Here is a 23,490-nt window from a genome sequence, read left to right as displayed (position 1 = left end):
AAATTTGTTGTTTTTTTCTCACATGTACTGAGTGCATTGACGCTGCCATCCTGTCAGTGGACAAAATATACATTACAATAGAGTTGACCACAGATACAGGATAAAGGGAATAACGTTTATTGCAAGATAAAATCCAGTATAATCTGAGGATCTTCAATGAGGGAGATGGGAGGTCAGGACCGCTCTCTGGTTGGTTGTAGGATGGTTCAGTTGCCTGATAACTGAGAAGAAACTGTCCCTGAATCTGGAGGTGTGCATTTTCATTCTTCATCCCTTGCCTTAAAGGAATGGGGAGAAGAGGGAATGTCTGGGGCGAAACAGGTCCTTGACTTGCCGAGGCAGCATGAGATGTAGACGGAGTCAATGGAAGGGAGATCGTGGACTGGGCTACATCCGAAACACTGCAACTTTGTTGACTTACCTTGACTGCAATTTCTTGGGCTGATCTAGCACTCTGGTGCCAGGACAACAGCCTCCTATTGAACATCAAAAAAACTAAGGAGCTGATCGTGGACTTTAGGAGGGCACATCATCCGAGGACGTACACACCATTGAGGATAAATGGGGATACTGTGGATAGGGTGAACTGTTTTAAATGTCTGGGAGTCCACATCTCTGAGGATATGACATGGACATCACACGCTGCAGCACTCGTGAGTAAGGCAAGGCAGCGCGTTTACCACCTCAGGCAATTGAGGAAATTCAGAGTGTCTCCGAGAATCCTCCAGTGCTTCTACTCAGCGGCGGTGGAAAGCATCTTGTCCGGAAATATTACCACCTGGTTTGGGAATTGCTCTGCCTAGGACAAGAAGGCTCTGCAGAGAGTAGTGCATTCGGCCGAACGCACTATGGGAACTTCACTCGCCCCCCTGCAGGAACTATACATCAGGAGGTGCAACTCCAGAGCCAATAAAATCATGGGGGACCCCTTCCACCCCTGCAATGGACTGTCCCAGCTGCTACGGTCAGGCAAACGCCTCCGTTGCCATGCTGTGAGAATGGAGAGGTTGAGAAGGAGTTTCTTCCCAGAGGCCATTCGGACTGTAAACTCCTATGTCACCAGGGACTGACTTTTCTGAAAGTTTTCCTTCCGCCCACAATATTTAATATGTAAAAGAATATGTGTGTGTTTATGATTGTGTTTATACTTTGTTTGGTTGTTTGTTTGTTTGTCTTTTTGCACATAGTCCGCGAGCATTTGCCACTTTTCATTTCACTGCACATCTCGTATGTGTATGTGACGAGTAAACTTGACTTGACTTAAGTTTTATCAGCCATACCTTGACTCACTTCCCCAGTTGATCAAGATCCATGGGTTGTTAGATGGAACTTTAAGTCCTCTCTAGTTAGGATAATTCAGTTGCCCGATAACAGATGGGAAGAAATGCCCGGCAAGCTGACAACCGCAGGCCGACTCAGAATGCTACACTGAACGAGAGCTGCAGGCAGAGGTGTCTTTTTTGTATCGCAGCCAATATTTATCCCATAATGGTTTAAAAAATCATCGCACTGTTTGTGGTGGGACCTCCTGCTGTTGTCAAATTAACTTTGCGTTTCCTACACTTTAAGTGCGTGCCTACGCTCAAGTCCTTCAGCAGTTGGGAGGAGCTGGTGCCGAGGAGGGGAGGCAGATGCACACAATGAAGTGGCCTCACATTGAGTGGATGAATGAGTAAGAGCGAGGCATAAGCAAAGGGCCCCGACCAAGAACGTCACCTATTCATGTTCTCCAGGGACGCTGCCTGACCCGCAGTTACTCCAGCACTTTGTGTATTTTTCTGATTTATTAAAAGACCAGGCCAGCTACAGCAATGTAACAGGTTGAGGGTTAACCTCGTTGACGATTTAGTACCATTTCCGCCAATTTACTCCAGCAGTCTCTTTTTAATTTAGTAACACCTGACAGATAACCTAACACATTTTCCACCGATTTACTCCAGCAGTCTTTTTTTGATTTAGTCAAAAAACAGGCTGAGGGATAACCTAGTTAATGTTTTAGAAACATAGAAAATAGGTGCAGGAGTAGGCCATTCGAACCTCATGGCTGATCATCCAACTCAGTATCCTGTACCTGCCTTCTCTCCATACCCCCTGATCTAACTCCCTCGTAAATATAGCCAATGAACTGGCCTCAACTACCTTCTGTGGCAGAGAATTCCAGAGATTCACCACTCTCTGTGTGAAAAATGTTTTTCTCATCTCGGTCCTAAAAGACTTCCCCCTTATCCTTAAACTGTGACCCCTTGTTCTGGAGCATCATTTCCACAGTTACACGGACACTTTGTTCCTTTCTTTGACACAAGACCGGATAACCCGTGCCACTGGTCAAGGGTTAACCTAGTTCATGTTTTGGCATGATCGTCTGAAGAAGGGCCTTGACCAAAACGTCACCCATTCCTTCTCCCCCGAGATGCTGCCTGTCCCGCTGAGTTACTCCAGCATTTTGTGTCTACCTTCAGTTTAAACCAGCATCTGCAGTTCCTTCCGACACATAATGTTTTAGCACCATTATACTCAAAACAGGGGACACAAAAGGCAAAGCATCTTTCAAATACTTTTATTCGACAACATTTGACGTGACGTTCTCAACGGTTGGACTTGGCCACACGTTCCAGCTCGTCCTTCTTCTTAATGGCGTAAGAGTTGGAAGAGCCCTGTGAAAGGTGAAAGAGGGGGAACCATAACACACATGGACTGTGGCGACTATACCCAGCATCATCTGGTGCTTCCCACCCTAACCAGACCGTCCCATCACCCTCTCCCCATCCCAAAGGTAACTGCAGACATTTGTGCTTCCAGAGAACTAGAAAGGGGGGGGGGGGGTGGATTAAGGAGATTATAAATTTAGACAGCGCAGAAAAAGGCCCTTCAGCCCACACTGACCTGCAATCACCCGTTCACACTCGTTTTATCACACACACACACGACAATTTACAGAGGACTAATTAACCTAGAGACCCACACGTCTCTGGAATGAGGGAGGAAACATTCTGCACCCGGAGAAACCCCGCGCGGTCACAGAGAGAACTTGCAAACTCCATACAGACAGCGCCCACAGTCAGGATTGAATCCAGGTCCCAGGCGCTGTAGGGCAGCACCCGGAGAAAATCCCCGCAGTCACAGGGAACGCGTGCAAACTCCATACAGACAGCACCCGTGGTCAGAATCCATAAAGGAGGGGAGAGATTCCACAGTGAAAGGCATTGAATGGACAAATGTCAGGCGTGGAGGAAATGGAACATACATAAAACCGGTTTAAACACCAACTTTATCGTCAGGATACAACTGCCTGGAACCAAAAGGCTTGACATTTCCTGTTTTGTTTTAAAACGACATGGCCAGAAGTCAAGGAATGTGCTGAAGGCCCAAGAGGACAGTGTAGGAGGTTCGGAGTTGGGACTGGCCAATGTTGGGAACAACAAAACATTCCCCTTACGTTAATGCAAAACAGAAGAGGTGCTTAAAGGAAACTACACAGCAATTACAAAGTTAAACAGGTTCGGCAGACATGAATATGCAGACCTGCATTCTTTTAAAAGGTAAATGGCGTGGCTCAAGGGAGGAATGCTACCAGAGACAACAAATAGTCTCACTGCTCCTTTCAGAAAGCACTGGGTGATATTTAACACACCTGCATACCTCCTGCTTGTGGTAGGACAACACAACTTCAGGGCTGCAGAATAGACTTGAGCAAAGGTACTCAAAAGGGTGGAGAAACTCAGCGGGTACAGCAGCATCTATGGAGCGAAGGAAATAGGCAACGTTTCGGGCCGAAACCCTTCTTCAGACTGGCTCACGCGGACTTGAGCAAAGATGGGCACAAGGTGCTGGAGCAACTCAGCAGGTAAAGCAACATTCCTGGAGAATATGGATCGGTGACCTTTCAGGTCAGGACCCTTTCTTCAGAGTCCTAACTCACCTGAAAAATCACCTATCCTTGGTACCCGACCTGCTGAGTTACTCCAGCAACTTTGTGTCTTGGTATAAGCCAACATCTGCAGTTCCTTTTTATTACATAAGCCAAGATCATGTTTGACATTACTTTAGTAGTTTACTTTGGAGATTCAGCGGGGAAACAGGCCCTTAGGCCCACGCGGACTAGTATTAACACTATCCGACACATTACATGGAAACATAGGTGCACGAGTAGGCCATTCGGCCCTTTGAGCCAGCACCGCCATTCAATATGATCATGGCTGATTATCTAAAATCAGTACCCCGTTCCTGCTTTTCCCCCCATATCCCTTGGTTCCTTTAGCCCGAAGAGTTAAATCGAACTCTCTCTTGAAATTTACAATTTCCAGACGCCAATTTACCTGGTGGCACAGCGGTAGAGTTGCTGAATTACAGTGCTGCAGCGCCAGAGACCAGGGTTCGATCCAGACAAAGGGCGCTGTCTGTACGGAGTTTGTACGGTCTCCCCATGACCTGCGTGGGTTTTGTCCAAGATATCCGGTTTACTCCCACACTCCAAAGACGAACAGGTTTGTGGATTCATTGGCTTGGTATACGTGTAAATTGTCCCTAATGAGCGCAGGATAGTGTCAATGTGCGGGGATCGCTGATCAGTGCGGACTCGGTGGGCAGCAGGGCCTGTTTCTGCGCAGTATCTCTAAACTGAAATCGAAACCACACAGCCCCATTTATATCAACGGGTCGATGGTTGAAAGGGTCAAGAACTTCAAATTCCTGGGAGTGCACATCTCTGAAGATCTTTCCTGGTCCGAGAACACTAACGCAATTATCAAAAAAGCTCATCAGCACCTATACTTCCTGAGAAGATTACGGAGAGTCGGATTGTCAAGGAAGACTCTCTCTAACTTCTACAGGTGCACAGTCGAGAGCATACTGACCGGTTGCATCGTGGCTTGGTTCGGCAATTTGAGCGCCCTGGAGAGGAAAAGACTACAAAAAGTAGTAAACACTGCCCACTCCATCATCGGCTCTGACCTTCCTTCCATCGAGGGGATTTATCGCAGTCGCTGCCTCAAAAAGGCTGGCAGTATCATCAAAGACCCACTCATCTCCCTGCTACCTTCAAGTAGAAGGTACAGGAGCCTGAAGACTGCAACAACCAGGTTCCGGAATAGCTACTTCCTCACAGCCATCAGGCTATTAAACCTGGCTCGGACAAAACTCTGATTATTAATAACCACTTTCTGTTATTTGCACTTTACCAGTTTATTTATTCATGTGTGTATATATTTATATCATGGTATATGGACACACTTATCTGTTTTGTAGTAAATGCCTACTATGTTCTGTGTGCTGAAGCAATGCAAGAATTTCATTGTCCTATACAGGGACACATGACAATAAACTCACTTGAACACTTAAACTTGAAACCTACAAAAAAAGCTGTACGTCTTTAGAATGTGGGAGAAATCCAGAGCACCCGGAGAAAACCTGTGCGGTTACAGGGAGAAGGTACAAACTCTGTACAGTCAGGATTGAACCCAGGTTTGTGGTCCTGCAAAGCAGCAGCTCCACCACTGTGCAAGTGTTGTGTCCAGGGTTTAGCTACATAGCAACCTCGACAAAGGTCTCGAACTACCACCCAAACAGAAGGCTTAGTGGAAGGAATCCAGTCCAACCACATATAAAGGTTGCCACTGTGTCGTACATTACAGCACATAGAATAGAATAGAAATAATAGAATAGAAATAATTTAATTGCCACACAACCAAGGTCGGTGGTATTTGGGTTGCCAGCAGCGGTACAATAATAAAGAACACAACCACAATAAAAAATTTACACAAATTTTACATTTGCTGCCTCCTCCCTAAATGCAAAATGTCATGCTTACAGGAGGATTTGGGGCTTTAGAATTAGATTTTGGAACGTGAATCGGTATTTTGACGGTGGAGATTGGTAGATTCTTGATTTGTACGGGTGTCAGGCGTTATGGCGAGAAATGGGGTTGAGAGGGAAAGATAGATCAGCCATGATTGAATGTTGGAATGGATTTGGGAGTGTGGGAGGAAACCTGAGCTCCCGAAGAAAACCCACACAGGCCACGAGGAGAACATACAAACTCCATACAGACAGCATCCGTAGTCAGGATTGAACCTCTGGCGCTGAAAGGCAGCAACTCTACTGCTGCGCCACTAGCACATTGTGCTCCTGTCATCCTCAAGATCAAAGTAGCCCCTTTCAAAGCAAAACAGCTGGAATGGAAGCTAATTCCAGCGCCGTTACATAGCATTGCAAGGAACGATGATAAAGCACACACACACACCAAAATCCTATACTTCCAGCGGCGGAAGTCCGCAGGAACTGGAGGACAGAGATGTGTGGTGCGTCCGTCACCGTTACCGGTGGCAACCAGCGCCACTGCGTCGCTAATGTTCTCAATGATGACGAATGAAAATGAATTTCTAAACCAACCAGCTACGTAGCCCATGAGTTTCACATGTCTTATTTTGGGGCCAATTCTTAAATTATCTGGAGCACAAGTCACATGATTTGCAATCGGCCAAATGATTTGCAATTTTCAAGACTGCAAGCAGATGGAAACTCAGAATGACAGGGCAACTTCTTGAAGGGAAAACCAAACTCACTGATTCAAGGCGGGGACCCGGCACTGGGGTCAACAAAGCCGCCCAGTGTGGTTGGCACTCCCTTGTTTACAGTAGGAGTCTCTCCTCCCAACACCAACCTCTTCCTTATTCTGCGGGAGTCTGACCAACCCAAGCCTGCAGGGCACACAACGTAAAATTTGTTTTAACTGCACCAAAATAAATTGTGTGCAGTTAAAACATTTGTTTTTAAGTGCTCCACCCGACCAGAATGACGTACCTTTGCTGCGTTGATGAGCTCATCTGCCAGACATTCTGCAATGGTTTTGATGTTCCTGAATGCAGCTTCTCTGGCCCCGGTACAAAGCAGCCAGATCGCCTTCAAGCACACAGACGGCAAATAAAGACAAGTTAGTCAGGTCAGAGACCACGTCAAGAATTTACAAATCCGTAGCAAGGAAGGCAAATGCAATGCTCGCATTTATTGCGAGGGGGTTAGAATACAAAAACAGGGATGCAATGCTGAGGCTTTACAAGGCGCTGGTCAGAACACATTTGGGATTAGCGAGCAGTTTCGGGCCCCATATCTGAGGAAGTGCTGGCTCTGGTGAGGGTCCAGAGGAGGTTTAAGAGAATGATCCCGGGAATGACTGGGTTAACATACGATGAGCGTTTGAAAGCACTGTGCCTGTACTTGCTGGAGTTGAGAAAGATGAGGGGATGGGACCTCATTGAAAGGCCAGGATAGAGTGAATGTGGAGAGGATGTTTCCACTAGTTGGAGAGTCTTGGACCAGAGGCCGTCGCCTCAGAATACAAGGAGATGACAAGTAATTTATTTTGTCAGAGGGTGTTGAATCTGTGCTTTGTATCCAATCCGATAGGGAATACAAGAGGTGAGACACGGGACTGATGCACAACATTGGGAAATCTGTGAATTGTCTAACTGAACGGATTCACCTGTCCCAGGCAGTGGATGGATACTACTCTGTGATGAAATTCGCACCTTGTCTGGGAATGATGTGCAGTTCAGTAATTAATTGACTGTATTACTGTTAGAAATGCGCGTTAATGTCAACGAAGCTCATAAATAAATAATGGTAGCTCTTTGCCAAACACCACAGTGAGCTGTGGAGCCACAAGAGGGAGCACATGGCACATGAAATGAGGCCAAAACCTGGAACCAACTCAAAACATAACAACACTTCATCACAGCCCAACTTTCTCTGACAAAGATTACCTGCTCTGAAACATTAACATTAGGCCCATTTCTCTTTCCGCAGATGCTGCCCGACCCGCTGAGCAATTAATTCCAGCATTTTGTGCTTCAGGTATTTTCGACAACCCAATTTTATCCATTGTCTTTGGTTGCACTATGGACTCTGTTGTTGTTAACTTAGCGTTTTTTTAGTTATTTCGTTTATTATTGTCACCTTGGCAGTGAAAAAGTTTTGTTCAGGGGTTATGGGGAGAAGGCAGGGGAATGGGGTTGAGAAGGAAAGATAGATCAGCCATGATTGAATAATGGAGTAGATCTGATGGGCCAAATGGCCTAATTCTGCTCCGACAACGTATGAACATGAAATTTTTTTTTTTTAAATTACTAATGCAATCAAGCCATCCACAGCGCAAAGATAAAGGGTGAAGGGGTGTAACATTTAGTGCAAAGATATAACATTATTAAAGATTATTATGCATTATAAATTATCCATGTGTGTATGGTATTTACAGGCCTGCTTAACTACTGCAAGTGAGAATTTCATTGTTCCATTGTCAGTACATATGACAATTATAACCGCTGTGGAGGCCAAGTCAATTAATATATTAAGGCGGAGATTTTTGATTACTGAGGGTGTCTGGGGTTATGGCGAGAAGGCAAGAGAATGGCTTTGAGGGGAAGACAGGTCAGTCACAATTGAATAGACTTGATGGCCTCATACGGGTCCTAGAACAAATAGACGCTCGACTCAAAATCATTTTTTTTAGTTTAGTTTGGAGATAGTGTGGCAACAGGCCCATCGGCCCACCGAGTTCGCAGTGACCAGCGATCCCTGCACATTAACACTATCCTACACCCACTAGGGACAATTGTACATAGACACCAAGCCAATTAACCTACATACCAGTACGTCTTTGGAGCGTGGGAGGAAACCGAAGATCTTGGAGGAAACCCACACGGTCACGGGGAAGTCACACAAACTACGTAATAATAATAATTCATTTTATTTATGGACGCCTTTCAGGACACTCAAGGACACCTTACAGTAGACAGCACCTGTAGTGGGGATGGAACCCATGTCTCCCGCGCTGCAAGGGAGCAACTCTACCGCTGCACCACCGTTAGTTTGGAGTTATCACCCCACCCCACAGGACCAGCCTTCACATCACAGACAGCACCCCGCTCTTGCACTGTACCTGGTTAACGCGCCGCAACGGGCTCACGTCGACAGCCTGCCTTCTCACGGTGCCGGCGCGCCCGATACGAGTGGAGTCCTCTCGGGGCCCGCTGTTGATGATGGCGTTCACCAGCACTTGCAGTGGGTTCTGCAACACAGAGACACTATCAGTGCACACGGCACAGTACGGGCCCAGTATGTCCCATCGGGTACACATCAGTTTTGTTTCGTTTCGAGATACAGCACAGAAACAAGCCCTTCATCCCACGAGTCCGCGTCAACCATCCACCTCCGTATTCCAACACCATCCTACAAACACTAGGGACATTCTACACTTATACCAAGCCAAGCCAATTAACCGGAGGTCGATGGTTGACCTATAACCCTGTATACGTCATTAAGAGCGTGGGAGGAAACCAAATTGGGTTAACGTATACGTTGAACGTCTGAAGGCACTGGGCCTGTACACACTAGAGTTTAGAAGGATGAGGGGGGACCTAATTGAAACTTACTGAACCAGTGAAATACCTGGATAAAGTGGATGTGGAGATGCTTCATCTAGTTGGAGTCTGGGACCAGAGGGCACTGCCTCAGAATGAAAGGACGCACTTTTAAAAAGGAGAGCAGGATTTTTTTTTGTTAGAAGGCGGCATATCTGGGGAATTTACTGCCACCCACGGCTGTCGTGGCCAAGGCATTGAGTATTTATCAGGTGCAGATTGACATATTCTTGATTCGCAAGGATGTCAGGGCTGCCAGACTAACATATTTAATAACTGAGTTTGAAGGGCACAACATGTCACCGGAAACGTGGTGACTCTTGTGTACTGCCTCAGTGTAAACTAGTATCTTTCACGCTTGTGCTTAAGTACGATTATGCCGTAATATACAGCAAGATTGTTACTGGAGATAAGGCACAAAATGCAGGAGTAATTCCGCAGGTCAGACAGCATCAACATGGGATAGGTGACGTTTTGGATCGGTTCCCTTCTTTGGAATCAGTGGAATCAGTTTCAAATTAAAGATGGTTTGAGAGGGCGATTTCTCGCTGAAAGATGGGGGAGCACCTGGAATGCCCGAGAGTGGGGAAAGCAATCACCTGAAGAAGGGTCCCGACCCGAAACGTGGGGTCGGTAGAAGGGTCCCAACCCAAAGGGTCATTTAACCATGTACTCCGGAGATGCTGCCTGACATGCTGAGTTACTCCAGCACTTTGTGTCTTTCTTATTTGTAAATTGGCATTTGCAATTCCTTTTTTGAAGAAAGGCCCCAACGCAAAAGGTTACCTATCCATCCTCTACACAGGTGCTTTCGTTCGGTTCACCAGACTGGTTCCTGGGATGTCAGGACTTTCATATGAAGAAAGACTGGATAGACTCAGCTTGTACTCGCTAGAATTTAGAAGATTGAGGGGGGATCTTATAGAAACTTACAAAATTCTTAAGGTATTGGACAGGCTAGATGCAGGAAGATTGTTCCCGATGTTGGGGAAGTCCAGAACAAGGGGTCACAGTTTAAGGATAAAGGGGAAATCTTTTAGGACTGAGATGAGAAGAAAAAAAATTACACAGAGAGTGGTGAATCTCTAGAATTCTCTGCCACAGAAGGTAGTTGAGGCCAGTTCATTGACTATATTTAAGAGTGAGTTAGATGTGGCCCTTGTGGCTAAAGGTATCAGGGGGTATGGAGAGAAGGCAGGTACAGGATACCGAGTTGGATGATCAGCTATGATCATATTGAATGGCGGTGCAGGCTCGAAGGGCCGAATGGCCTACTCCTGCACCTATTTTATATGTGTGAATTGATCCGCTGCGGAAGCTGGGTTGGCTTACCTCGCCCGTGAGCAGGTGGATGATCTCGAAGGCGTGCTTCACGATGCGCACCGTCATCAGCTTCTTGCCGTTGTTGCGGCCGTGCATCATCATGGAGTTAGTCAGGCGCTCCACGATGGGGCACTGCGCCTTGCGGAAGCGCTTGGCAGCATAGCGGCCCGAGCTGTGGGGGAGGTACTTGGCATACTTCTCCTTGACGGCGATATAATCCTGAGGGAGGAGGACATCAAGCACTGAACTCAACCATAGCTTCAATGTCACCACAAACAGCCCAACTTGCCCGTGCTGACAATCATGCCCCATCACGCTAGTCCGACTTGCCCTCATTTGGCTCATATCCCTCTAAACCTTTCCTATCCATGCACCCGTCCAAATGCCCTTGAAATGTTGTGATAGTAGCTGCCTCAACCACAATGGCGCAGTGGAAGAGTTGCTGCCTTACAGCTCTCGATCCTGATGACGGGTGCTGCCTGTATGGAGTGTGTACTTTTTCCCTGTGACCGCACAGGTTTCTTTCGGGTGCTCCAGTTCGCCTCCACCTTCCAAAGACGTGCAGGTTTGTAGGTTAATTGGTTCTGTAAATTGCCCCCTTGCCTGTAGTACATCTTAATATTTCACCCACTTTAATTTCGTTTAGAGATACACGTGGTAAACAGACCCTTCAGCCCACCGAGTCTGCACTGACCAGCGATCATCCCACGCACCAGCACTATCCTACACATTAGACACAAACCACTATTTTTTACCGAAGCCAATTAATCTACAAACCTGCACATCTTTCGAGATGTGGGAGGAAATCGGAGCACCCGAGGAAAAAAAATGTAGTCACAGGCAGAACGTACAAACTCCGTACAGACAGTACCCAGAGTCAGGATCGAACCTGGGTCTCTGGTGTTGCAATGCAGCAGCTCTACCGCTGAGCCACCGTGCTACTTGTCTGCTTTATTAGCCTGCTGTCACCCTTTACAAGTGGTCATTTTCCATAACCTTTGACTGTAGCACGTCTATTATATTGCCCAGTTGGTCTTTACAAAAGATTTTATTCCTTTAAAAACACACCAATTATCTGGCCATGCTTAATTTCCCTTTCAAAAAACCAACATTAATTATTGCCTATTATCCTGAATTTCTGAATGTGCCCAATTATAATATCATTAATAATAGCTTCCATTTTCTATTAACTTGTAGATGTGGAGAGGATGTTTCCACTAGTGGGAGAGTCTAGGACCGAAGGGCACACTCAGAATAAAGAACCTTTAGAACAGGGGCCTCCAAACTTTTCAGACTTCATGGGCCGAATGACCCAATTCTACTCCTGTTCCTTATGACCTTAGAAAGGAGATGAGAGGGATTTTCTTTGGTCAGAGGGTGGTGAATCTGTGGAACTCACTGCCAGGCAGCTGTGGATTCATTGGGTCATTTTAAAGCGGAGATTTACAGATACATTACTAAGGGTGTCAAAGGAAAGCTAGATTTGTCTGGTTAAAGTTCATAAGTTGTTGGAGCAGAATTAGGCTTTTCGGCCCATTATGTCTACTCCGCCATTCAATCACGGCTGATCTATCTTTCCCTCTCAACTGCATTCTCCCGCCTTCACCCCATAGCCCCTAATACCCGTACTAATCAAGTATCTGTCAATGGCCTGTTTCCACACTGTATCTCTAAATTAAACTAAACACAACAGAGCCAGAGAGGTAACACACACACACACACACCTGCAAGGAAATATCGTTGATCTGAACATCGTCAGTGCTCCATTTGCCAAAGAGCTTGATCTCTGGAGACTCCGTGACCGCAGGCACGCTTTCCCACTCCGTCATTCTGTGGAAAAGGACAAGGAAAGTCAGACCCGTCCACTGCAGCGATAACCCCAACCAGCTTCAGAAACTGTGGAGCGGAGGTGGAGAAGCGGTGCAAATGTGAACAATAACCAGTTGCTTCCAGGAGAGAAAGCCCCTTGTAGTGTATGAAACAAAGGCGGGTACTAGGGGAGCAGCTGTACCAACCTCCCTGCCATGGGCGGCATGGTGACTCAGCAGTGGAGTTGCTGCCTTACAATACCAGAGACCCGGGTTCGATCCTGACCTCGGGTGCTGTTTGTATGGAGTTTGTACGTTTTCCCTGTGACTTGCTTGGGATTTCTCCAGGTGCTGCGGTTTCTTACAACACTCCAAAGACGTACAGTTTCATAGGCTTGGTAAATTGGAAAATGTCCCTAGTATGTGTATAGTGTTAATGTGCGGGGATCGCTGGTTGGCACGGCCTCAGCGGGCCGAAGGGCCTGTTTCCGTGCTGAATCTCCAAACTGAACTAAGACTCCATCTACACTTCAGGCTGCCTCGGGTAGGATGCCAGCATAATCAAGGACCAGTCTCACCCCAGTCACTCCCTCTTCTCCCCTCAGGCAAGAAGAACAGTAGTTTGAAAGCACATACCCCCTAGATTCAGGGACAGTTTGTTCCCCCCAACTGTTATCAGGCAACTGAACCATCTCTCACCAATTAAAGTTCGGTCCTGTCCTCTCATCGACCTCGATACATTTGAACTATCTTTAATCAGACTTTATCTTGCACTAAATGATACAGATAGGGTAAGAGCTGATGTTTTGTTGAAGATCAGATAAGACAGTCTTTTTAACTTTCCTCTTTGGTCTTGGTACAGTCAGGATGGCATTGGAAGGTGTCATACAGAACTCCTGAAGATGTCAGAGTCATACAGCACAGAAACAGGCCCAACTTACCCATGCTGAGGTGTGGAGGAAGAAACTGCAAATGCTGACTTACACCGAAGATCGATACAAAATGCTGGAGTAACTCAGTGAGACCGGAAGCATCTCGGGACAGAAGGAATATGTGACCTTTCGGGTCGAAACCGTTTACAGCTGAAGAAGGGTCTCAAACCAAAACCACATATTCCTTCGCTCCAGAGATGTTGCCTGTCCCGCTGAGTTACGCCAGCATTTTGTGTGTATGTTCTTGCCCATGGTGCTCCATCTACATTAGTCCCGCATGCACCTGTTTGGTCTGTTCCTATGTACCTGTGCAAATGTGGTAGATCAGGGAATCAGGATAATGACTATGACTGGAGTCCCCTGATTACTGGTGTGGCTGAGGGGTTTGCGCTGGGCCCATGGTTCTTTGTCATTTTATCAACGACTTAAGACGAGAAGGTACAAGGCATTGCCAGCAAGTCTCCTGGAGATGCTAAAATAGGTGATGTTGGAGGAAGGAACTGCAGATGCTGGTTTAAATCGAAGATAGACACAAAATGCTGGAGGAAATCTGCAGGACAGGCAGCATCTCTGGAGAAAAGGAATGGGTGACAAATCGGGTCTCGACCCTTCTTCAGACAAAGGGTCTCGACACGAAACGTCACCCATTCCTTCTCTCCAGAGATGCTGCCTGTCCCGCTGAGTTACTCCAGCATTTTGTGTCTACCTTCGATTTAAACCAGCATCTGCAGTTCCTTCCCACGCAGTGGGTATAATTCATTATTATCACATGTACTGAGGTACAGTAAAAAGCTTTGTTTTGTTGTGTGCTGACCAGTCTGTGGAAAGACTAACATTTGCTATGTACAGATACAGGATAAAGGAAATAACGTTTAGTGCAAGATAAAGCCCGATTAAAGATAGTCCGAGGGTCTCCAATGAGGCAGATGGTTCGTCGGGACTACTCTCTGGTTGTGGATGGGATGGTCCAGTTGCCTGATAAAGATAAAGTCCAGGAAAGTCTGCAGTTGTGTAGGGCTCTGCTGAGACCACATCTGGAGTATTGTGTACAGTTTTGGTCTCCTAATTTGAGGAAGGACATCCTTGTGATTGAAGCAGTGCAGCGTAGATTCACGAGATTGATCCCTGGGATGGCGGGACTGTCATATGAGGAAAGATTGAAAGGACTAGGCTTGTATTCACTGGAGTTTAGAAGGATGGGGGGGTTCTGATGGAAACATACAAAATTATAAAAGTGTTTAAGAATAGTCTGAAGAAGGGTTTCGGCCCGAAACGTTGCCCATCTCCTTCGCTCCATAGATGATGCTGCACCCGCTGAGTTTCGCCAGCATTTTTGTGTACTTAAAATTATAAAAGGACTGGACAAGCTAGATGCAGGAAACATTTTCCCAATGTTGGGCGAGTCCAGAACCAGGGGCCACAGTCTTAGAATAAAGGGGAGGTCATTTAAGACTGGGGTGAGAAAAAACGTTTTCACCCAGAGTTGTGAATTTATGGAATTCCCTGCCAGAGGGCAGTGGAGGCCAAGTCACTGGATGGATTTAAGAGAGTTAGATAGAGCTCTAGGAGCTAGTGGAGTCGAGGGATATGGGGAGAAGGCAGGCACGGGTTATTGATAGGGGACGGGTTATTGATAGGGGACGATCAGCCATGATCACAATGAATGTGTGGTGCTGGCTCGAAGGGCAGAATGGCCTCCTCCTGCACCTAGTTTCTATGTAAGTCTGATTAAAGATGCGGGGTGAGTGAGATGGGGGGGGGGGCACGTTAGGCAGTGAAGAAGGCGAATGGTATGTTAGCATTCATAGCAAAAGGATTTGAGTATAGGAGCAGGGAGGTTCTACTGCAGTTGTACAGGGTCTTGGTGAGACCACACCTGGGGTATTGCGTACAGTTTTGGTCTCCTAATCTGAGGAAGGACACTATTGCCATAGAGGGAGTACAGAGAAGGTTCACCAGACTGATTCCTGGGATGGCAGGACTTTCATATGAAGAAAGACTGGATAGACTCGGCTTGTACTCGCTAGAATTTAGGAGATTGAGGGGGGATCTTATAGAAACTTACAAAATTCTTAAGGGGTTGGACAGGCTAGATGCAGGAAGATTGTTCCCGATGTTGGGGAAGTCCAGGACAAGGGGTCACAGTTTAGGGATAAGGGGGAAGTATTTTAGGACCGAGATGAGGAAAACATTTTTCACACAGAGAGTGGTGAATCTGTGGAATGCTCTGCCACAACTTTTTCACCCAGAGTTGTGAATTTATGGAAATGTGGGGGGTGGGTGAGTGAGATGGGGGGGGGGGGGATGGGTGATGGATGGGATGGATTAGTGAGATGGGGGGGGGAGGGTTTACACGTTAACGCGAGGCCTGGAGGAGGAGGAGGCGAGTAGGCCGCAAGCCTGGCCTCACGGTGTCAGCCACGCCGACGGCAGCCACCGGGCCCGCGGCCTCTCTCCCTCCTTCCACCGACCTCGCCTCCTCCTCCTCCTCCTCCTCCCCCCTCGGCCTCCAGTGCGGCCCCGCGGCCTCTCTCCCCGCTCCCCCATCTCTCGCCGCCGCCGCCGCCGCCCGGGACCCACCTGCTCCACCCGGGCTCCGCCGCCGAAAGGACCCGCTCCGGGTTGCACCGAGAGCAAAACGCAGGGCTCCCACATCCGGGCGAGTAGTGCTGCTGGCACTGAGCCTGCGCAGTGCGGGGAAAACGTCCCCCGAGCCGCCATCTTTGTCACGGGCGGCGGGCACGGGGCATGCGCGGTGGAGGGGAGTCGCTCTCAACGCCATCTTTGTCACGGGCGGCGGACACGGAGCATGCGCGGTGCAGGGGAGTCGCTCTCAACGCCATCTTTGTTACTGGCGGCGGGCACGGAGCATGCGCGGTGGAGGGGAGTCGCTCTCAGCGCCATCTTTGTCACGGGCGGCGGGCACGGAGCATGCGCAGTGCAGGGATCTTTCCTCCAGGCATCGGCCCGTGAATCGTCGGCGCCGCCGCCATCTTTCATCAAGGCGCACTGGGCACCGGCCACGTGGGTAGAGCCAAGTTGCAAAAGGCTTATCACCAAATGCATTGTCTGAAGAAGGGTTTCGGCCCGAAACGTCGCCTATTTCCTTCGCTCCATAGTTGCTGCTGCACCCGCTGAGTTTCTCCAGCTTTTTTGTGTACCTTCACTTATCACTGCATGTTCATCTCAGTTTGCAAACGCTTCTCACTGTATTGGTGGAGGCGCTGCATCACAGTTCCTATGCTAACCTCAGGTGCTGTCTGTGTGGAGTTTGCACATTGTCCCTGTGACTGATCATAAGAGATAGGGGAAAAATTAGGCCATTCGGCCCATCAAGGCTACACAATACAATTTATTTGTCATTTGAACCCCATTGGGGTTCAAATGAAATGTTGTTTCTGCAGTCATACACACAAGAAAGACCCAAGACACAACACAATTTACACAAACATCCATCACAGCGCATCTCCTCCTCGCTGTGATGGAAGGCAAAGACTTATCTCTCCCCTGCACTTCCCATTCCCCTCCCGATGTCAGAGTCAAAGTCAAAGCCCCTGGCGGGCGATGGTAATTGTCCCGCGGCCATTAACGCCGGGCCGGGTGATGCAAGGCCACGCTCCGGGTCTTGGTGTTGGAGCCCCCGGCGGGCGTTAGCAAAGTCCCGCAGCCATTCCAAGCCGCGCGGGACGGTGATGCAAGGTCCCGCTCCAGGTACTCTTCAACCCCGCAACTCGGGCGGGTGAAGTCGCCGTTGCGGAAGCACCGAAAAGCCGTCTCCCAGCAGGGACCCGCGGGCTCACGGTGTTCCTGTCTGCCAGACCTGCGGTAAGCCTCCGAATCTCCGGGGTCAGGTCGCAGCAGCGCGCCACCACCGCTCCTCCCGCTCCGAACTCGGCCAGCTCCGCGATGGTGAGTAGGTCCACAGGCTCCGCGACTGGAGCGCTAGGCCGTTCCTGCTGGAGGTCGTTCCTGCTACTCCGTCATTCAAGCATTGCTGATCTATCTCTCCCTCCTAGCCCTAAGTGGCTTCTGTAAAATTTTCCTCCGGTGTGTCGGGAGTGGATGAGAAAGTGGGATAACATAGAACTAGTGTGAACGGGTTCAAGAAGGAACTGCAGATGCTGGAAAATCGAAGGTAGACAAAAAAGCTGGAGAAACTCAGCGGGTGCAGCAGCATCTATGGAGCGAAGGAAATAGGCAACGTTTCGGGCCGAAACCCTTCTTCAGAGCGGGTGATGGATGGTTGTCATGGACCCGAAGGGGCTGTTTCCATGCTGTATCTCTGGTCTAAACTCTACCCGACCAAACTCCGCACCCAACACATCACTTTTCAACATTTATGCTACTATCCCCTCCAGCGGCTCACGGCTCTCCGTCTCGGTGCTCTTTCTTGTTGTTTGTGTACGTTTTATTGTCCGTGTACGTCTTCACTATCGGTTCTGCGAACATCCGCTACACCCGCTACACCCGCCAGAACCTCATGGACATCGGTGACCAGCATCAGACATCTGTTTCGATTGTCTTCCATCGCACGCATAACACTCCAGACGACATAGCGAGGCCATCGGGCTCCCCGTGGATTGTTGTCGGGTCTAGGAGGCGGCGCAGACGGAGGAGGGAGAGGAAGCAGAAGCGAGGCCGCAGGTCCGGTGTTTTGCTAAGGCTAAGAAAACAACCACACAAGCCACCTCTACCGAGCCTGTATCTCTCCAATGCCAGATCCCTGGTTCATAAAATGGATGACCTGGAATTACAACTCGCTGGAAATCGATATGTTCGTGACTGCTGTGTTTTGATTATCACCAAAACCTGGCTTCACCCGGGAATAACTGATGCTAGCATGCAGCTAGCAGGACGCTTTCTGCTCCGCGGGGACAGGACTATGGACTCCGGTAAGAGCAGAGGAGGGGGCCTCTGTATATACGTGCATGAGAACTGGTGCAACAACGGGACAATCATAGACAAACATTGTTCCCTTGACCTTGAGTACATGTCTGTAAGATGCCGGCCTTTTTTTCTACCAAGAGAACTAACAGTAGTGACTGTCACGGCTGTGTATATTCCACCCGACGCCAATGTAAACACGGCGCTCTCTCTCCTGCTGAACACCATTAATGAACAGCAGCGGGACCACCCCGAAGGTGTTCACATAATTGCAGGGGACTTTAATAAGGCCAACTTGAAGACTGTACTGCCGAAATTTTATCAACATGTCAAGTGTTCTACTAGAGGGGTGAACACGCTGGATCATGTCTACACCAATATTAAGCATGCGTATAGAGCCATCCCCCTCCCCCAACTCGGCCAGTCAGATCATCTCTCCCTCCTGCTCTCCCCAGCCTACACCCCCCTCAGACGTAGTGCCAGGCCCACCATAAAGTCTGTTACAACCTGGCCTGAAAATGCACTCTCCAAACTACAGGACTGCTTTACACAGACAAACTGGGACATATTCGAACACCAGGATCTGGAAACTTTCACAGGAACGGTACTGGACTATATCAAGTTCTGCATCGGAAACGTGACTGTGGACAAAAACATTCGGGTTTTCCCAAACCAGAAACCCTGGATGTCCAGCCAGGTCCGCACACTCCTCAGAGCCCGCGATGCTGCCTTCAGGTCAGGTGACAGAGCTCTGTACAGGGCTGCTCGAGCCGATCTGGAAAGTGGAATTAAAAAAGCCAAGGCGGACCATAAGAGGAGCATAGAGTCCCACCTGTCCAGCAATAATACACGGGAGGTATGGCGGGGCATACAAGACATCACAAACTACAGAGGCTATGCCACATCGACAGAAGACCTGAGTGCGCCGCTGGCAGAGAAGCTAAATTGCTTCTTTTCCCGCTTTGAAACATCACAACAACAGCACCCATCTGCTACAGCCCTGCTCCCACCCTCACCTGGCTCCTGTACTACTCCACTCACTGTAAGGGAGAATGATGTCAGACGGGTGCTCCTGGCAGTGAACCCCAAGAAGGCTGCCGGCCCGGATGGAGTGCCTGGTAGGGTGCTTAAAGCGTGTGCCCACCAGCTCACCGGCATCTTCACCAGAATCTTCAACCTCTCCCTGGACCAGGCAGTTATCCCGTCCTGCCTAAAATCAGCCACAATCGTCCCAGTGCCGAAGAAGTCTCCCATCACCAGCCTAAATGATTACCGTCCCGTGGCCCTCTCTCCGGTAATCACAAAGTGCTTCGAGAGATTGGTCCTCCAGCACATCAAGGACTATCTCCCTCCAGACTTCGACCCCCACCAATTCGCCTATCGCCCAAACAGATCCACAGAAGACGCCATCACCGTAGCTCTCCACTCTGTGCTGAACCACCTGGAGCAGGGGCAGAGCTACGTCCGGATGCTCTTTGTGGATTATAGCTCAGCTTTCAATACTACCTTTCCGGACATTCTCATCGACAAACTTGTCACTCTCGGCCTCCCCACTCTCACATGTGCCTGGATAAATGATCTCTTCACCAACCGGCCCCAGACTGTGAGACTCGGCCCCCACCTCTCCTGTTGAGTACCGGCTCCCCACAGGGCTGTGTGCTAAGCCCCCTCCTATACTGTCTCTACACCCACGACTGTAGTCCGGCCCACAACAACAACCGCATCGTCAAGTTTGCTGACGACACTACAGTAGTCAGACTCATCTCAAGGGGAGACGAGGCAGCCTATAGAGAGGAAGTCCTGAAGTTGACAGCCTGGTGCTCAGAAAACAACTTGGCTCTGAACACCAAGAAAACAAAAGAGCTCATTGTCGACTTCAGGAGGCACAGCACCGACTTAGCCCCCCTATACATCAACGGCGAGTGTTTGGAGAGGGTCAACACATTCCGGTTTCTCGGCGTCCTCATCTCCGCTGACATCTCCTGGACAGACAACATCAAGAAGGCTCAGCAGCGGCTGCACTTCCTGAGGGTCCTCAGGAAGCACGACCCGGACTCCAACCTGCTGCTGACCTTCTACCGCTCGTCCATTGAGAGCCTGCTGACATACTGCATTACAGCATGGTACGGCAGCTGCACCATGGCAGACAGGGAGAGGCTTCTGAGGGTAGTTAGGGCAGCACAGAAGTTCATTGGCTGCCCTCTCCCCTCTCTGATGGACATTTACATTGGGATGACAGATGGCACAATGGGCTAAGTGTTCGGCTGGCGACCGGAAGGTGGCCGGTTCGAATCCCGCTTGGAGTGCATACTGTCGTTGTGTCCTTGGGCAAGACACTTCACCCACCTTTGCCTGTGTGTGAATGTGTGTGAATGTGTGTGAGTGATTGGTGGTGGTCGAAGGGGCTGTAGGCGCAGAATGGCAGCCACGCTTCCGTCAGTCTGCCCCAGGGCAGCTGTGGCTACAGAAGTAGCTTACCACCACCGAGTGTGACTCAGGAGTGAATGAATAATGCGATGTAAAGCACCTTGAGTATTAGAAAGGCGCTATATAAATCCCATCCATTATTATTATTATTACACCTCCCGCTGCCTCAGCAGGGCGAAGAACATCATCAAGGACAGCTCCCATCCTGCATTTGGCCTGTTCGACCTGCTGCCCTCAGGGAGGCGCTATAGGTGCATCAGAACAAGGACAAATAGACTCAAGAACAGTTGCTTTCCAAAAGCCATAACCTCCCTGAACTCACACATGCACTGACTTCACAGCCTAACCCCCGGACTTCCATCTATCCACCTACTGTAATTTGTACTGTAACTGTAATTTTTAATATGTGCAATAACCCATACTGTATATAGGAATCCTATTTATTCACTCTATTCACCCATTGTCTTTTTATAGATATGTATATAGCGCCGCAGAACTGTGCACCTTATCCCCCCCCCCCCCCCCTTTTGTTTTGTTTTTGGTTTTTTGAACTAATTACATATCTGCACTGAGTACGAGCTGCTTTTAATCTCATTGTACATGTGTATAGTGACAATAAAATGGCATTCTATTCTATTCTATTCTATCTGCACCTTTTTGTCCTCTCATTTCATCTCCAGTCTTGGTCACTCACAACTCTTCCCTCTGCCATATGACCAAGCTGGTCATCAACCCCATCCACCCACACTTGCCAGCTGTTGCTCCACCCCTTCCCCTCATCTCATTCTACCATCTATCTCCTCTCTACTCCATCAGTCTGAAGAAGGGACACAAAGTGCTGGAGTATTTCAGCAGGTCAGGCATCATCTCTGGAGAACATGGATGGGTGATGTTTCGGGTCGAGACCTTCAGAATCCACCTTAACACATCACCCATCCATGTTCCCCAGAGATGCTGCCTGACCCACTGAGTTACTTCTACGCTTTGTGTCTTTGTCCTGGACCTCCTCTCTTCCAGCTTTCGTCCCAACTCTCAACCACAATACTGAAGATGGGTCACAATCCAAAATATCACCTATCTATGTTCTCCAGAGATGCTGCCTGACCCACTGCGTTACTCCAGCACTTATAACCATATAACATATAACCATATAACAATTACAGCACGGAAACAGGCCATCTCGGCCCTACAATTCTGTGCCGAACACTTCTTTTCCCCTAGTCCCATCTACCTGCACTCAGACCATAACCCTCCATTCCTTTCCCATCCATATACCTATCCAATTTATTTTTAAATGATAAAATCGAACCTACCTCCACCACTTCCACTGGAAGCTCATTCCACACAGCTACCACTCTCTGAGTAAAGAAGTTCCCCGTCATGTTACCCCTAAACTTCCGTCCCTTAATTCTGAAGTCTTGTCCTCTTGTTTGAATCTTCCCTATTCTCAATGGGAAAAGCTTATCCACCACATCAACTCTGTCTATCCCTCTCATCATTTTAAAGACCTCTATCAAGTCCCCCCTTAACCTTCTGTGCTCCAAAGAATAAAGACCTAACTTGTTCAACCTTTCTCTGTAACTTAGTTGCTGAAACCCAGGCAACATTCTAGTAAATCTCCTCTGTACTCTCTCTATTTTGTTGACATCCTTCCTATAATTGGGCGACCAAAATTGTACACCATACTCCAGAATTGGTCTCACCAATGCCTTGTACAATTTTAATATTACATCCCAACTTCTATACTCACTTAAGAGTCATGGAATCACACAGCTTGGAAACAGGCTCTTCGGCTCAAGTCGCTCACGCTGAGCAAGATGCCCCATCCAAACGAGTCTGAAGAAGGGTCTCGACCCGAAACGTCACCCATCCCTTTTCTCCATAGATTCTGCCTCACCCCGCTGAATTACTCCAGCATTTTGTGTCTACCTAGTCCCACCTGCCTGCATTTGGCCCATATCCCTGGAAACCTACTCTATCTGTATACTGTCAAAAAGTTACCCCTCAGGTTCCCATTAAATCCCCCCTCATAAGATCATGGGAGACCCCTTCCACCCCAGCAACGGACTGTTCCAGCTGCTACGGTCAGGCAAACGCCTCTGTTGCCATGCTGTGAGAACGGAGAGGTTGAGAAGGAGTTTCTTCCCAGAGGCCATTAGGACTGTGAACTCCTATCTCTCCAGGGACTAACTTCACTGTTCCACTCTACTGCTTTCTTATAAATTGCTGGGGTTTGTTTTCCCTTTTTCCTTCCGCCCACAATATTTAATATGCAAAAGAATATGTGATTCTGTTCCATTCTGTTTGTAGTTTGTTAGGTTGTTTGTTTGTTTGTCTTTTTGCACAAAGTCCGCGAGCATTTGCCACTTTTCATTTCACTGCACATCTCGTATGTGTATGTGACGAATAAACTTGACTTGACTTGACTCACCTTAAACCCATGTCCCCCGGTTCTCGATTCCCTGGGCAAGACTGTGCGTTTACCCGATCTATTCCTCTCATGATTTTGTACAGCCCTATAAGACCGCCCCTCATCCTCCTGCACTCCAAAGAATAAAGTCCAAGCCTGCTCAACCTCTCCGTGTAGCTAAGGCCCTCGAGCCCTGACATTTTGTGTCTGCTTTTTGTAGGCCAGCATGTGCACTTCCATTCAGAATAGTTTCCCTGGAACACCGCCCACGGAAGCTGAATGGAGACGGACGG

The 23,490-nt window shown here is 48.5% G+C and overlaps 1 protein-coding gene across 1 annotated transcript; it reads right to left on the bottom strand.

The window, feature by feature from the left end:
* Positions 1 to 2,541: 2,541 nt before the first annotated feature.
* On the bottom strand, positions 2,542 to 16,153 carry rps5 (ribosomal protein S5). The gene is made up of 6 exons (XM_033047645.1): positions 16,057 to 16,153; positions 12,461 to 12,566; positions 10,746 to 10,955; positions 8,933 to 9,061; positions 6,799 to 6,897; positions 2,542 to 2,654 (listed from the first exon to the last, which is right to left on the bottom strand). The coding sequence occupies exons 2-6, from the start codon at positions 12,563 to 12,565 to the stop codon at positions 2,586 to 2,588; spliced, it is 612 nt and encodes a 203-aa protein (XP_032903536.1). The 5' UTR covers position 12,566; positions 16,057 to 16,153; the 3' UTR covers positions 2,542 to 2,585.
* Between the last annotated feature and the right edge of the window lie 7,337 nt (positions 16,154 to 23,490).

Source organism: Amblyraja radiata, chromosome 30, assembly GCF_010909765.2.
Source record: "Amblyraja radiata isolate CabotCenter1 chromosome 30, sAmbRad1.1.pri, whole genome shotgun sequence".
Lineage (NCBI taxonomy): Eukaryota > Metazoa > Chordata > Chondrichthyes > Rajiformes > Rajidae > Amblyraja > Amblyraja radiata.
This window is presented reverse-complemented; position numbering and strand designations above follow the sequence as displayed.

What these genes read in the sequence shown, in the direction of transcription:
- rps5 (XM_033047645.1), bottom strand. Translation starts at nt 12,565, where the DNA reads ATGACGGAGTGGGAAAGCGTGCCTGCGGTCACGGAGTCTCCAGAGATC. An exon ending in TCCACCTGCTCACGGGCGAG is followed by an intron (nt 9,062 to 10,745) that starts GTAAGCCAACCC and finishes TCTGTGTTGCAG; the next exon opens with AACCCACTGCAAGTGCTGGT. An exon ending in CGTTGCGGCGCGTTAACCAG is followed by an intron (nt 6,898 to 8,932) that starts GTACAGTGCAAG and finishes GTGTGCTTGAAG; the next exon opens with GCGATCTGGCTGCTTTGTAC.